The following is a 17,545-nucleotide window of genomic DNA, read 5'->3' on the forward strand; positions in this document are numbered from 1 at the left end:
ATTTTTATCTTTTATGGCTCCATGATATTTCATTTCAGTAATATAATGTAGTGATTTGTTCAACCATTCTCCAGTGATTGGATTTATGGTTTTTAATTTTTTGCTACAAATAAAGAAACTTTAAGTATTTTTGCATGGCTAGGTTCTTTTTTTATTTTTTTGATTTCTTAGGGCCTAAGTCCTATCAATTAGATCACTGAATGAAAAATCATTAGTTTTTATTACCTTATTGTATATTTTCATATTGCTTTCCAAAATTTTTGTCCTAATCTCTTTCCATTATCAATGAACACTGACTTGTTTTCCCATTGATCTATCCATATTGGACTTTATCCTTTTTTCAAAAAGAAAAACATTTTTTGCCGTTCTAGAGAGTCTTTAAATTATTTTAAGGTTATTTTGAGTCTAGTTTTTCCAATTACTAGGGAAATGAACATCTTTTCATATTATTATTAACAGTTATTTCTTTTTCAATAAATTACCTAATCATGTTCTTTGACCATTGTTCCACTGCAGGAAGGTAGTGTGGGTTATTAGTCTTGTAGATGTTAACCAGCTGTTTATTACTCTCTGATCTTTCATGTCTTATAAATGTATGGGAAATATTTTTTCTAACATTTCTTTTCTTTTAATTTTAAAGATACATTTTTGTTTGTTTTACAAAATCTTTTTTTCTTTATATAATCAAACCAAGTCACTTGATCTTCCTGGTAACTTCTATTAATTTGATTGCAAGATATGCCCCTTTTCTCCATGGATCAGACAAGGGGGTTATTCCTTTGAGGAATATATTTCATTAAAAATCTGAATTGGAAGCCATCTAATCCAATTTATGCCTGAACAAAAAAAAATACCATTTACATAATACCTTTCAAGTGGTCATACAACTAACAATGCTTGAAGACCTCTGGGGAGGAGAGAGCCTTTTATATCTTAAGCTCCCTCATACTATCTTTGGATAATTCTAATTGTTGGGGAATGTTTTTTAGGTCATCTTAAATCTGCTTCTACCCCGTGTTTCTTCTATTCTTGCTTTATACCCCAATTATATTTTTTCTTCTCTATGCTAAACATCTTCATTTCTTTCAAGTAATCTTTGTTTTTCATGGTCTTGAAGTCCTTCATTATCCTGGCTGTCATCACCTGCATCTCTTTAATTTCTTCAAATGTGGTATCCAAAACTGCACACAGTTCTCTAAATACAGTCTGACCAGGGCAAAAGACAGTACAACTGTCCACTCTCTCATTCTGGGCACTATGCCTCTTCTAATGCTTGAGATTTACTTCCTCCATTGACTGTTATCCAAATGTTCCATACACATTCCTAGCTCACATTCCTAGATTTCACGTGATCTCTTCCTGATGGAATGAATGTTTTCCAGGCATTATTCCTTTAATTTGCTAAAAGCTGCTTTCTGTTCAGAGAGTACAATTTAATTCCTTCTTCCCTGAGGACTTCACAGGATTCTTCTCAGACTCTTCTGATTATTTTTCTTTTTTTTGTTTTTATATTGAAGTCCTTTCATTTTTGTAAGATATACTTCATTTAATGCCTATACTAGGCATTAAATACATATACAAACTTTCAAAGAGTAGGACTTTTAAGGTCTCATTTGGTAAGATCAATGAAAAATTTTTCATAGAGCTATTTGCAATTAGATTAGATTGCAATTAGATAAGTAAAATATTTATGATGGGGCTAATTTGATACGTAATTTTTGTCCCAAAAATAGTGATTAGAAGAGGTAGAAAAATCAACATTTTCTACTCCAGACTAATTGGTGCTTGATCTACCAAGGATGGTGCTTTCAGTTTTTATTCCACTGGCATAGTATCACAAATGTTATATTTGCAGTGTGTTTTGAGTTCTTGTGTCAGCTTTTTATAATTTTTCTGTTTATTTGCTTGTTAACATCCATCTCTTCTTGCTGCTTTAGCTCTTAATCCTTTATGATATTTTATTCTCCTGCTAGCTGAGGTGAAAAGAGTTAAATGTCTATTCTTCAGTTAATGAAGTCTATGCTATCTATTTTGGCTATTCAGAGGTCTTTTCTGGTTTATTTGCTAATTTTCATCTGTGCCACTGATAGGAGAGGTTTTCCATTGTTTCTGTATGGCAGAAAGCACTAGTTTGCTGGTCTGTTTTTCTTCTTCCTTATGATATAAAGTTTCTTAGTGAAAAGATCCTGATTATTTAAATAGTGCTTTCCAGTCGAGTGGTTCAAAAGAATTAGTAGTAGTCTGACTTTCTATTATTATGACTTACAGAAAATAAGTCTGTCTCCAAGATGTATGGAGAGGTCACTCTGATTACATGAATTAGTTGTGAGTCTTAAATAAGAAGGATACTATATATTAAAAGTGATCATAACATGTCCAAATTCAAAGAAAATAAATTAACAAAATCCAGTAATAAAATTTTAAAAATGAAAATTTAGAACAAGTTTCTTCTGATTTAGGGGTCTAAAAGAAAATAAATATGAATACACAAAAGTCTAAAAAAAGCTGGTAACCAGTCACAAAATTGTGCTACAAACTCAGAAACAAACTAATATATAGAAATTGATTTAAGTTAGCAAGTACTTATCAAATATTTCCTATGACTAATGCCTGTGCTTTGTTAAAAAGAAGGATAGAGAAATAAAACCAAATGGGTTAAACTCACAACTCTAGATTTCAAGGCAAACAGGAAACCACTTTGGCCCTGGTTGGGGGACATATACTTAACAGTATTAAGAGTTTATGGTACACTGTTTTAACAGCTAAAAACTGCCATGTTGTTTACCTTTTTGGAAGCATTTGGGAAATTGTAAAGGACTTTATAATCATGAACTATTATTTGGAAAGCGCTGTAGACTTAAGAATTACCTGGCGATTTATTTTTCAGCCCCATCAATTTCTGGCTTGTGATGGGGGAAGATCATTTGAACTCTCTGAGTTAGTTTGCTCATCTGAAAAATAGAGATATTAATGTTCAGAGAGTTGTTCTGAGGAAAGTTCTTTGAAAACCACAATGTACTACATAAATGTGAATTATTACTAATAATCTTGTTCATTTTTAAATGTGATCAAATAGTGGGGGAAAAACTATTCTTTTCTAGAATCATTTTGAAAGCGTGTACCTTGGTAATCATAACAAGATGTGACTTTGGAGAAAACCAGACAACCTTTCCCCCCCTTCTCTTTTTGTCTGGAAAGGATAAATGCTGTACACAAGTGACAATCATATAATCATTTGGGCTTGCAAATGAAAACAAGAAGGTAGCTTTCTATAGCTACTATAATTGAAAGCCAACACTGAGCACAGAACCCTCCTCCATTATTTTTGCCAGACATGCAGAATGCAATGTGGAAATTGGTAGTTTGTTTTTTTTGAAGGTTCATTGAGTTTACCATGGGAGAAAACCAATAAAGTCTACTTTGTTCAGTAAGTAAAAAGTTAAACAAAAAAGGCTGAGTTCTTTTCCAGCTTGGGGCCAGCTTTGGGCAATCAGCCACCTTCCCAGGAAAAAGGCTAGCACGCTCCTTACTGGTACATCTGGCAGGATTGGCTGGTACTCTTGAGCCTAGTTAATGATGTGCCGAAACCAGGACACAGAAAGCAATCCTTTTGTCTTCTGTTCCTTCCTCACCAGGGGAAACATACACCCATTCAGGGGTGGCTTCCGTTCTAGCTGTCAATTGAGTTAAAGCAGCATTTCTCTGTGTCAAGAGATGAAAGTGGAAGGAAACACATGGTTTACCAAATGGAAGGACAAATGTGAGACACACCTTTCCAAATTAACTAGCAAGGCATAATCTCTCTGGGGGAAGAGCTTTTCAGTCCATCCCGCTTGTTGGACACATTTAAAATATTAGATGGAATTTGTGGCGTTTTCCTATTGGCAAGTACGTGTATTCTTTCCTCCCCCATTTAGCCATCCTTCTTGCCTCCGTCTGGCGGAGGTGAAGGACCACCCTAGGATCTGGCAAGCCCATTAAAAGGATCTGATCACCATCAGGGGGTATGGAGAGAATAGTGAGAGATAAAAGCCCCGATTTTTAACTACTGTAATTACTGACTGCAAGCTGATAGATGACGCCGTTTTGGCACAGGGTCTGGCTATTGAATAACAAAGCCCTGTTCTCAGAGGACCTGTATGTTGCTTGTTCACAGGGCAGAACGAGTGACTGTGATGAGTTATTACGGATAGAAGAGGACACACACTGGCAAACAGAAGGAATGTGAGTGCTGATTTATGTTAAGTGAAAGTTACATCCATTTTCATTCCTCCTTTTTCAGGTAGAATGGTAGTTAACATGCAATGGTAATATTTTAGCCAGTTTTCCTTTGGATACTTCTTTTATTTTAATCTATGCACAGTGACAAAAATGCAGAATATATCCATTTCCGATACTTCTTATCGTAGTATTACGCAGTTAAGAATAATGTGTTAGGTTACCAAACTACTCCCTTTACCATAACTTCTATGGTTATGTCAGATTGTACCAGAAGATAATGGATTCAGGATGATTTCTAGATTTCCAGTTCCAGGTTTCTTTATATTTTGTCATTTCCCTATGGTAATCCATAAGTCTTTGGCAAGAGCCCTTGATGTGGACATTTTAAAAACTGGGTTTTGTTTTATTTTGTTTTTGTAAAAATAGCAATTATATCTTTTATCCTTTTCTAAGTTTAACTGGAAGGACAGAAAGAGAAGATATTAACAGATCCTTTTACCAGTAGATCTAAAAATGGAGTCTGAGTTCACATGTATTTTTCCCTAAAATGGCCTATCTTTATACATGTTATGTTGTATATGACCACTTATCATATTTCTTCTTCTCCCAAAGGAAGTATTTCACAATATGTTTCAGAAAATTATTTAAAAGTTCTTCCTGCAGAGTGACATTGACAAATTAAATTTCAGGGTAAAAGGAGATTTTCACCTTTATATCATTCATCTTTTGGTCAAGAGAGTAGAAGAGTTTTTTTGCGGTCACTAACACATGTGCTAAGCTTTTCAGTATTCATGTTTATATGAAAGATATTCACCCTGATTTTAAAATCCTAAGATTATTAACACTGGGAGGAATAACAATAATAGTAAATAAGTACATTTTATGTAGCTTGTTAAGGCTTACAAAGCATTTTACAATTTTTGTGTCATTTTATCCTAAAAATAACCTCAGAAGGCAGATAATAATATTACTTCCATTTTACAAAGGAGAAGAGTCAGACAGAAGCTAAGTGACTTGCACGGAATCACACAATTAATAAACATTTGAGGTTAGGGTCAGATCTTCCTGAATCCAGATCCAGTGTGCAATATCTTGAGCCACTTATCTCTTTAAGACATTAGTTTTCTTGATTTAAAAAAAAATAACTGAGATGTAGAGGAATTTTGTGATCTGAGTTCACATAGTTAATTAGCAGCACAGATATGACTTGAACCTAGGTTTCCTAATTCACAGTTCAATATGTATGACTTTTTTAAAAATGGTATTATCATTTCTTCTTTAAAACAAGAATTGAATTTGGAATAAAAGTTAATTAACTATAATTAGCTATCTTAGATCCAGTAATATTTAGAGCTAAGTATATATCCAAAACCTTCAACATTCAACAGGCCTTTATTAACATTAATTGTTATATTATCACCTACTGTATACAAAGTCCTCAATGAACTTAGCTTCTGTCTAGTAAGGAAGATTAAAATACATGCAGATATCTCTAATATAGAATAAATATAGTTATACATAAACTGTATAACTGAACTACTGTGATGGTTTCAAAGAAAAGTCATTCCTTAAGCATGGGGAAGGCTTTCAGAAGAAAAGGTGGAGTTGAGAAGGGTATTGAAGGCTAGAAGCACTTTGGCATAGTGGATAGTGATGTGATTTACAGCCAGAAGTCTGTGGACAAATCCCTAGGACCATAAGTTGTAGAAGTACTTACCTGTATTAGTAGAGGAAATTTCCTCACCTAAGAATTAACTTTACCCAATGAAATAAAAGGTCTAAAACCCTACTGTTATCCCTTGAAGGCCAGGTAAGATTTTGGCAGACAAAAGTTGAGGCGATATATTATATATAGAGAGATGTCTTATTCCTAGAGCCCTGGTACAGTGGTAATGGAGATGATGATGATGTTCTTTCTTGGCTTTCTATGACAGGGCAAATTTATCAGATAACCAAGATGTGGATATAGCAATGATAGATCAACTCAGAGAAGCAGTAGATTTGTTACAGGATCCCAACAGGTATGCTTGCTTTACCTTGATCCTAAGGTTTCATGCACAAGTAATCATTTTAATATTTTACATAAATTATTGATTTTTTTGAGTTTTCAAAGCAAATGGGGACTCAGTTTCCCAGGTGTTTCCTGAGAAAAGGTCACTACTTTGAACATTTACAAATGATGCACTACTTACCTTTGTGAAGAACATAAAAAGAAATATAAGCAAATTATTTTCTCCTTACTCATAGAAATCTATTTCAGGTTCTTTCCTCTTTCCATTCTCTTCTGGGCATTACAATCCCATTACCTTAATGAAGTATAACTCCAATAATTTGACTCCCTAGCTTGATTTTCTCACAAATTTGATTTCTGATTCTTTTTGAACCACAAAAAAATGTAGTATTTTGGTGTTAATGGACCTTTAAAATAAAATCTCCCTCCTTGAAGTATATATCTATCAATAGAATCTCTGAGTTAAAGAATATGGATGTTTTAGTTATTTTATTTTCATATTTCCAAAATGCTTTCTAGAATGATTATACCAACTCACAATTCCAACAACCATACATTATTTTTCCTTTCTCTTTATAACTCCTCCAAAGCTGACCATTAAATCTGGTACTTTTTAATATTACTATTTTCTTTTTTGTATATTATAGAGCCAAATTTAAATATATATATATATGTATGTATATATATATATTGTTTTTAAAGATTAATTTCTGATAGAATAAAAAATGTCAGAGGTTTATATTCAAATATATTTTAATACAAGAACATCAAGTTAAATTTTGTATTTCTTATTCAGATTTGATAGGTTGTAATATTTATATTTGTATTCGTTCATTTTCCTAGATCTATTAGTTATTCAGGTAGCATTTTCCACAAGTTAATTTCAATATGAACTTTCCCCCAACTTTAAATGGCTTTGAGTTGGCTCATGTTAATTTTCTAGTTGTATTTATCTTTTATATAACAGAAGGTCTTAAAATTTTGATATATTTAATAATTTTTAAAAATAAAATTACCTATGACATTTTATACTAAATTTCTGTTTTAAAAAATGGGGAGAAAATCTTGTTGACACTTCTTACTATAAAGACCCAAATACTTCCATGGTACTTATATCAGTAAGTGATATGGTTCAGAAAGCAAACAAAGTACAAGGTTGTATTTTAATGTGCAGTCTTTATGATTTCATTAGAAACTGCTACAGAAGAATAAGAAAGTTGTATCGCATTAGCATCATTGATTCTTTATGACCCCATTTAGGGTTTTCTTTAGCAAAAAGACTGAGATGTTTTGCTAATTTCTTCTCCAACTCATTTTACAGATGAGGAAACTGAAGCAAACAGGGTTAAGTGAATTGCCCAAGATCACACAAGCTAGTTAGTGTCTTGAGGTTGAATTTGAACTCAGGTCTTCCTGGTGACAAGCCCAGCATTTCAGTGCACCACCTATCAGCAGTGGTAAAATGCACATTAGAAGTTGGTGAAAAGATTTCTGACATGTAGGATATAATTGTTTCAGCATATCTGTTATTTCAAAAGGATTTATCTTTTCACAGTATTAACAGTTTTAATTAAATATAAACACCTTATTAAAGTTCCTTCCAATGACTCTTTGGTTGCCAAGCTATGTCCTAGAAGAAAGAATTTATTAAAATGATCTTTCATTGATTTAAACAAAATTTTCCTCTTTTTTAAAAATAGAGTTTTAAGCTAATATTTCTTAAGGAAACCAAGTATTTGAATATTCATTTCTTTGCTTTTGATAATGAGTTTTAACTAAAATTTCTTCAAGAACCAAGTATTTGAATATTCATTTCTTAGATATTTGTATTTTTTAACAAAACAACAAAGCTTATTGAATTCAGTGAGTTAAAAAAAACTCAGAGAAATGACAGAACTGTTCCTTCTTTTGTTTCAAATTTTACAGATTAAGTACAGATATTAGAGAGAGAAGTATCATGAACCTCTATCCCTTGGACTCAGCAACAGCCTTAGAATTACAGGATTCTGCATTGAAGTATGTTTAAATTTTTTGTTAATCCATATTTTTATTTTTCAAACTGAAGGTTTTATTCTTGACTTTTCAATGCTTCGTATTTTTTTTCTCTTTTCCTCACAGTGGTCAAATACAGCCAGAATCATCTGATTGTCAGGTAAGCAAAACAAATTGTGTGTGTGTGTGTGTGTGTGTGTGTGTGTGTGTGAGAAAGAGAGAGAGAGAGAGAAAGAAAGCATTTTATTTTGAGAAATGTTGACAACTGAAATATTAAGTGGATAAAATTTGTGACCTGACCTATTCTAAGTCAGCAAGTTAGCCCCACTTGTCACTAAAAATAAGATACCTATCTTCAAAGTGACCTGTTTGTCCATCATTTGAGCTTGGTGCAAAAGAAGTAATCACAAGCAAGATAGACATAAAAGAGGATGTTGCAGAAAATGAATTTTTTGTCTTTGTTTTTTGTTTTTATCCAAGAGAAGCCAAGGCTACCCTGTGAAGTAGAGAGGGGTTAGGATGAAAGAATGTTAACATCAATATAAATCTCAGCCAGCACTAAGATTGCCTGAGGCTAAAATCTTCATCCCAAATTACATATATTTGATCAGCAAAGAAAGACCAAGAAGCTCAATGATTACAGTTACTAGTTTGAATTGGTTACTTGAGAATTTAACAGAATAACCCCACCATATTAGATGCCTGACAAATGAGTAGCTAGATGTAATAATGAACACTCTCAACCTGTAATTTACTTGTTTTTATGCATTTTTTCCCCTTGAGCCCCTCTCAGCTTTATGGTAAAACTGTTTTGCACTCTAACTAGATAACTAAGGAAACTTAGAAGAAATAACAAAGTTGTGGTTTGAAGGAATCCCCTATTAAACCCTCTCTTGTTAGGTTGTGGTAGTAGTAGTAGCCAGTCCCTGCAGAGAGTCTCTCACACAGATCTGCCTGAGTTTATTGGGTTTTATTCTGATATTGAAAAATAAACTTTCACTGTTTACTTAATACCATTTTTATATAGGCAGGGCAGATGACTACATATGTTTCAGCAGCTCTGAGATGCACCCATACTCCCTACTTTCTAGCCCAAAACAGAATAGTAACAAGACCTTTGCCTCTCAAACTTGATGATGTATACATTTCCAGTTAGAATTCTAATTTTTTTTAACTCCTTAGCTTTATCCCTGGTTAATATATATACATATATATATATATATATACCTCTCCTAGAGATAATATTTAATTCCTATCAGTAACTGATATTATTAAAAAGTTACGGATGCATTGGGGCTGGTTACTGTGTGAGAGTTGAAGTCTTGCTGCCTGGGGCCAAATCCCACCTCATTAGCTGGCTGATCAAAGACAAAATCACTTTATTTCTCAGTTGCTATTTCCTCATCTATACATTTAGGATAATGATATTTATACCACATAGCTCAGAAGGTTGTTGTGAGGAAATCCCTTTGCAATCCTTCAAGCATTTTACAAATAAAAGTGATTATGGATGGCTTATATATTTTTTTCTTCTAAAAGCAAATTTTTGTAGAGAGTGTGAGTTGTTTGAGGAGAAGATACAGGTGTGTGTCCCAAGAGGGAAAAAGTCACCAAAAGGAAAATGTGGAGTAACAGAGATAGACTTTACCCATTTTCCTGTTCAGGCCTAGAGCCATCTTTGTTACTATGAAACCTTGCTGTTTTCTTTTATCTGATTCTTCTGAATATTTTCTCCTAAAGGCCTGACTGGGTTCTAGTCTTGATTTTCATTTGCCAAAATAATAACCTTGGAAAATTACTTAGCTTCTTAGTTACTGTTTCCTTATCTATAAAATGGAATAATACCCACCCTGCCTCCTTTTAAAGGCCCAAATGATAGGGATGGATACATACGGACACGTGAATTTTCCAAGTGTTGTTATAGTGATTTAACCAGAGCTCTGTTCATCCTAGTGCCTATGAAATGCCACTTATTTGATTATTAAGATTTTTTGGTTGTCTGAAAAATGTTTCACATATATTTAAAGCTCTGTTTCATAATACTTTCCTCTTTTGGGGATATAGTTTTCTTCTATTGAGAATGAATTAAATTTCTGAAATCAACTCTGGGTTATCCAATTGAAAACTAATTTCTTCTCACCTTTTTCTTTTTATTTTCTCTTTATCTTGGACTTTTGTCTTCTTTCACACCATGACTAATATGAAATGTTTAATGTGATTGTATACATATGACTTATATCAGATTAATAGCTGTTTTGGGAAACATCAAAGGGAGTGAGAGAGAAAAATGGAAATCCAAGTTTTATACAAGTAAATATCAAAAACTAGTAAATACATTAAAAAAAGACACATATATTAAATTAGCATAATGGTAGCAATGATTCCTTGTTTGGGTTCTCCTCTAAACTTTGTCATGCTTTCTTCTGTTCATTTTAAAAATGTTTCACAGAAGATTGTTTTTCTTTTTGTTTTTTTCTCCCTTTCTTAAATTCCTGGAGTGCTCAAATCACATAATATGGCCCTTGATTACATATTATGTTGCTTTCATTCTTTAATTCTTTGTGGTATACAGGCTTCATCTCCCAAACCAGACAGCCAACTTCCTCTTCAAGGACAGGGGCCCTGCCTTGCCTCATACTTCTTAGATCCCCTCTCCATTTGGCAAAGTAGGAGGCATTCATTAACTACTTGAACTCCAGACCAGGCTAAATTTCCCATTCTTATCTTTTGACTATTTATTAATTGGAGAATGATTTGTATTCTTAATAAATTTGACTCAGTTCTCTACATATATTAGAAATGTGCCTTTTAGCAGAAACACTGGATATAAAAATTGTTTCCCAGCTTTCTTCTTCCCTTCTAACTTTGGTTGCATTGACTTTGTGCAAATTTTTTTTTTTTTAATTTAATGTAATCAAAGTTTTTCATCTTGCATTTCTTAATGTTCTTTATCTCCTGTTTGGTCATAAATAAATCCTTTCTCCACAGATCTGAAATGCAAACTATTCCTTGCTTTCTTAATTTGCTTATAGTATTGACTTTTATGTCTAAATCATGTATTTATTTTGATCTTATCTTGGTGTAGGATTGTAAGACGTTGGTCAATGCCTAGTTTCTGCCAAACTATTTTCCAGTTTTCCCAGAAGTTTTCGTCAAGTAGTAAATGTTTATCCCAAAAGCTAGAATCTTTGGATTTATCAAAAAATAGATTATTATAGTCTTTGACTATTGTATTTTGTATATGTAACTTACTCTACTGATCTACCACTCTATTTCTTAGCCAATATCCACTAATTTTGATGATTTCAGATTTATAGTATAGATTTAGATCTGGTACAACTAGGCCCCTTTCCTTTGCATTTTTTTCATTACTTTTCTTGTTATTTTTGACCTTTTGCTTTTTTGGATCAATTTCATTAGTTTTTTCTAGCTTTATAAAATAATTTTTTGCAATTTTATGAATGTGGCACTGAATAAATAAATAATTTAGATAGAATTGTAATTTTATTGTATTAATTTGGCCTGCCTTTAAGCAATTTATATTTTTTCAGTTATTTAGATCTGATTTTATTTGTGTAAAAAATTGTTTTGTAATTATGTTAATTTATTCCTGGATTTATCTTGATAGGTAGACTCCCAAATATTTTATATTGCCTATCTTTATTTTAAATGGAATTTCTCTTTCATATATATATATATATACTTTTTCTAAAGAAAAAAATCAAGTTGTACATTCATATGAATTAGATCTACTGTTATAAAATTCTGTTTTTCTTTGGATATTAAAATCTTCATGCTTGTTAATCTTATAAATTAATAGAAAAGTAGAGATGAATTGGAGTTGTTATGGAAAGGCTCTACAAGGAGAAATAGAAATTAAATTGGACCTTGAGGGATAGCTAGATTTTAGAAGAGAAAGGCATTTTGGGGCAGAGCATAAAAAGAAATGCAGACATAAAAATTAACATGGAGTTTGTGGAGACCAGAAAGGAAAACAGCAGGACCTGAAGTACAGTATTCTTAGATAGAATATTGTGGGAAAAAAATGTGATTGGGTGAGGGAGGCCAGGGTACCATTATGGAGTGACTAATTTGTAATCAGAACTATTGTGTTGCAGTAATTAGGAATTATTTTGCCCAACTATTATGCCAATAAATTTGACAATCTAAATGAAATGGAGTAATATCTACAAAAATATAGATTGCCTAGGTTTACAGAAGAGGAAATAAATTATTTAAATAATCCCATTTTAGAAAAAGAAATAGAATAAGCAGAACTATTGTGTTCCCTTATGATACCTGATCTTGACTGTGATCATATTACTTACTGTTGTGGGAAAACATTTCGTTGTATTTGGAATTGAATATGCTCCGTTTCATACTTACTATATGATCTCACTGATCTAATCTCATGGTTTACAGAATGAAAATACAGAAAAGGAACTAAAGAAAGGAGTTACTTAGAGGGTGGACCATATCTTGGGCCAGAAATATATGTCAGCAGTTTGAAAAATAACTGTTCTGTTATGAAATGACAAGGCAGTGACAGTTTATTTTCAAGATTAATTTTCTCCTAGAAGTTTTATGTCTGACTAAAACACTTTCAGATGGAAACCTTCATCCATTGATTAAAGAAAAATAGCTAGACCTCACAATGCTTTGGTGCCTTACATAAGAAGAAATGTGCTAATATTAAGTTGTTGAGATTTTTTTAGAGGTTATAGAATATTTTAAGAGGCTTAATTATATCTTTTAATTGACAAATCTAATGGCCTTTTCTCAATCTTCATCCTTCTTTATTTGTCTGAAGCATTTGGCCCTTGTCAGTCACCATTTTTTTTTCTTTGATATTCTCTTCTCTCTAAGATCTCACGACATTGATCTCTCCAGTTTCTCCTCTGACGTACTGTTACTCCTCAGCCTTTTTTGCTTGACCTTCATCCAGGTCATGACCACTAATAGTGGCTCCCAAGGTTCTATCCTTGACCCTCTTTTCTTCTTCCTCTATACTATTTCCCTTGTGGATCTTACTGGCTTCCATGGATGCTGATGATTCCCAGATCTACTTATCCAACTCAAACCTCTCTCTCCTGACCTATAGTCTCTAATCTGTCCAGTAGACACCTCAAACTGAGTGTCCCTTAGGACCCACCTCAACTCGTGTCCAAAACTGACGTCCTTATCCTCCCATTCTACCATTCTCACCCCTCTAAATTTCTTATTACTGTCAAGGACACCGCCATGTTCCCAGCCCCCCGACTTCTCAGAATCTTATTTTCTTCATCTATAAAATGAGGGACTGTTCTCAGTAGATGTTATCCATTTCACTTGAATCCAGCAAGCTTTCTTTCTATATATAAGGCTTTCATATATGCTAGAAATTGGAAAATAAAAGAAAAAATGATTGCTGGGCTCAAGAAGTTTGCATTCTAGTGGGGGAATACAGACGTAAGCACACAGTAGCTACAAGATATTCTGAGTGGAGAGAGCATTAACCAGTAGAGGAGGATCAGCTGGAAGAATCTAATTCTTTGATCTTGATTTTTTTGGTCTTTCCCATTGCTCTCTGAATATTAAATGTCACTTCCCTATGCTCTCAATATGCCTCTCCATAGGAAACTTCCCCACTTAGATTCAGCTGACAATAATAAGCTGTGGTTTCCTAAATAAGATGGCCAAATTTATTAGGATGCCCTATAAATTAAAATATAAGTGCCTGTGGTTTCATATATTTGGATCTGTTATGGATCTGACGAATGTGACTTCCATTTTTTTTCTCCCTCTCACTTCCTTGTTCTTGGCAGTGAATCTCTAAGTTCCTCCTCAGTTCTGGATAACTCATGTTTGTATTATAATTTTTAAATATATATCTGCTCTATTGTGAGGCAGTAGGCCTATTCCCGCTTGTGTGACCATATGCATGTGTTATTATATATTATGAGTTTCATGTAATTATAAAGTGAGCAATATACTCAGCTTAGTCTACCAAATGTTTTGTTTTTGTTTTCCTTTCAGGTGCAAAATGATCTGGCTTTAGGAAGTATGGGGATCCGGTGTTCTCAAAATGAGGTAAGTTGCCTAGAGGCAAAGAAAGAATAAGTAGATTGCTGTGTTCTGAATTGGCACATCTCTTATAGAAAACATCATGCACGTCTGTAGTGATTAATGAATGAATTTAGTGTAGTAGGTTCTCAGGGGAGTCCCTCTCAATTTCATCTGCTACCACACATTTCACCAGCCCCTTTGATGATTAAAGTTTAATTTTTAAACATGAAATAAAATTTCTATTCTTAGAAACAATCATAGAAACATTTCATAGAGTATTTTATTTGTAGACAGTCTATTAAACAAAATGAAAGTAGTGTGCAGGTGACATTTCAAAATTCTTGTTATCCATAAATGATTCAATGTGTTGTTCCCTGTAGACAGTGCATCTATTCAGTTTCATCTCTCTTTTCCTAAACCTATTGTGTTATGAAATCTTTTATCAGAGGTGTGCTAAATCTGTGTGTATATGTGTTGGATATAAGAAAGAGAGTCCTCATTTCAACTGGCCTTAATGCATCATCTATTTTGAAATGGTTTTCATACTATTTACAACAAGAACCAAATTAATGCTAAAGGAAGATTTTATTTCTTAATATAGAGATGTAAATTTTTATACTGCAGATGTTCATCTATCAGTATTACTCCTTGTCAGAATACAAAAGCCAGCTAAGACACAATAATGCTACATAATTGTGTCAATCAGTATGCTTTGTTTTGGTTCACTTTTTTGAATTTCATCTTCCTTGTAACAGCAAATTAAAGAGGACTCCCCTGCCATCTCCCCTACTGCAAACAGTCCAGCTCCATTTGGCCTGAAACCTCGATCAGGTAAGTTAAAATAGAAGGGGGAAAAAGAATTTCCCCATGAAGCACAAACTGAATTAATTCTCACACATACATGGAAAAAACACAATTGTTTCCCTTCAGGATTTAAAACCTGATCATTAAAAATGATTAAAATAGTGACAGAAGTACATAGTCTTGGTTTTATATCCTGATAAGATTTGGGATTTCATATTTTAGATCACTGTATTTCTAGTGAATCAACATATGTTTAGTTTCTATCTACCTTTAAATGACACAGAAAACATGAGCAGCAAGAGACTCGGGAAGAAATCACCTGCAAGGATATTTACTATAAGAAGTTGCCCACCAGAAATAATCTAAAATGATGGGAACCTATTGCTTTCCTCTTCTCTGGAAAACTCCAAGTTAACTTGAAGTTGAAATTAAAGGGGTAGGCAGATAGGATAAAGTCTTTAATTGAATCATTCCCCTACATTTACATATTTGATGCATGCTAAATATTTAGGGATTATTTGGGTGGTTTGGGACATCACAGTAAATTAATTGTCGGTAAATATTTATAAGCCATGCACCAAATTAAAATGTAATGGTGCCATAGTTATATTTACACCATGACTAGCTTCCTCATTATATAACTCTGCGTGACAAAGATTTATTTTGGACTCCCTCCAATAGTCCTTTTACTGGGACTTCTGGAAGGGGAGCTCGTTATAACACAGCCATGCAGCCCAGACAAAAATGTGGTGAGGCTCCTTTGTCTTTAAGAAAATTATTGCATGAAGCTTCCATTAGGCAATGCTGCAAATGTGTTGGCGCTTTATTTAATACTAAAAAAGTTACATGAATAAATTACAACTATATTCAGGAGAAATTATCCATTCACAAAAGTAGAATTGTCTTTAGGAAGTCAATGATGTTAGTTCCTCAGTTCATGTAAATTTCTGATATTACATCCTCTTTTGGTCTCTCAAAATTTCACTAATATTTTTTATTTCCTTGGAAATGCTCACTACTATTGTTTCAAACAAAATCCCAATAAACAGCTGGCAGAAACTTAATCCCTCTTTTAATATTCAGCATTTTAGAAAACAAAATAGTAATTTCTCATACCCTTAGAAAAAGAGCAAATATAATTTTTTAAAGAAAATTTATTTTGCAGAAAGTGATTGTTTTGATTTTGGAAAAAAAATTCCTTCTTTTTGGGGTAGGTTGAATGATGGGTAGCATTTAGCTAAATGTGATATTGTTGCACTCTTTGTATATGTGCCCTGTAAAGCAAAGCTATTTTCAAACTTAAATGGGCCAAGAGTTTCTCAGGTATTTATCATTTATTTATATATACACTTTTCTACATACTTGTATATGTGTGTATATGCATGTATGTGTGTACATATATGAGTGCATATATGTATATAAAGATTATCTAGTAATTCAGATGGTTAAAGCATCATGCTATTGAAGCTGAGGTTACAGGTTTGAAAATGTGGGCCTACTTCCATGGACAGAGACCATGTCTCCATCTTAGTCCCAACTGTTGCGCGGGTGTATGTCTTTAGTTATTAGGAAGGGTGGATATGAAAGTGTCAGTGGATGAATAAAAACCTAGTCTCATCATTGAAAAAATAGTGCAGATATTGTTGCCTATTGATGATAAATTGATAGTTATCCTCTGTATTTGAAGGATGATATATTATATAGTACCCATTCCTTTATAATAAACTATTTTGTGTCTTATCCCACTGCATTAACTAATTTGCTGATTAGCAATTTGCTTTTTAAATGATTTAATTTTTGGTGCTCTTTAAAGTTCTCAATGAATTTAATTAAGGCCTAAAATTTTAAGCCTATATTCATTTCAAATTCTTTGTAATGAAACATGAGTAAAGAATTTATTTATCTAAAATATAATATTTAGCTATGATGATTTCCCCTTGAATTTTGGAACCTCTTCATATTCTAGAATGCAAAGTAGTTAGCTCAGAGAGCATGAGAATTGTTGAAAACCCATGGCATTTAATTGCTATCTATATCACTACCATCCTGAGGAGTGCTGGTGACACAACTGAATCTTACATATTGAATTTTTTCAGCATTTTAAATCTCTTTTCAAATTACATTATATGTTTTCTTATTTTTTTTGGCAAGATTTATGTAATTTTAGAGAAAGCATGAATTAAAATTTGGTGTACACATCTTTGGATTATGTGTACATTTTTGTTATTTAATTAAACCATTTTATTTTATGAAGATTGGCCATAAAGTTTAAAGACAGTTTCTCAGAGACTAAAGCATTATCAAGAATTGATGAATTTGGAATAGTACCTTGAGACTTTAAATAATATATCTGCTTTTCACATGTCTAGTATTGAGGTACATTTTTATTTTTGTAGTTGCCAAATGATTGACTCACAAATACTTAAATTTCAAGAAATTTAAAAAATCATAATATCTTGTAGAATTTTCATA

At 32.8% G+C, this 17,545-nt stretch overlaps 1 protein-coding gene across 5 annotated transcripts in view; it reads left to right on the forward strand.

Annotated features, from left to right (window-relative positions):
- LRCH1 (leucine rich repeats and calponin homology domain containing 1) overlaps positions 1-17,545 on the forward strand; it is a 231,129-nt gene that overhangs the window by 176,967 nt on the left and 36,617 nt on the right. For 4 of the 5 annotated variants that reach the window (XM_051987311.1, XM_051987314.1, XM_051987313.1 and 1 more), the window contains exons 10-15: positions 4,157-4,224; positions 6,156-6,242; positions 8,159-8,248; positions 8,351-8,384; positions 14,240-14,293; positions 15,025-15,100. In XM_051987311.1, coding sequence (XP_051843271.1) covers positions 4,157-4,224; positions 6,156-6,242; positions 8,159-8,248; positions 8,351-8,384; positions 14,240-14,293; positions 15,025-15,100 — 409 coding nt within the window. The remainder of the gene's footprint in view (positions 1-4,156; positions 4,225-6,155; positions 6,243-8,158; positions 8,249-8,350; positions 8,385-14,239; positions 14,294-15,024; positions 15,101-17,545) is intronic. The other variant, XM_051987312.1, reaches the window with a different exon arrangement.

The sequence above is a fragment of the Antechinus flavipes genome, chromosome 3 (genome assembly GCF_016432865.1).
Source record: "Antechinus flavipes isolate AdamAnt ecotype Samford, QLD, Australia chromosome 3, AdamAnt_v2, whole genome shotgun sequence".
Taxonomy (NCBI): domain Eukaryota; kingdom Metazoa; phylum Chordata; class Mammalia; order Dasyuromorphia; family Dasyuridae; genus Antechinus; species Antechinus flavipes.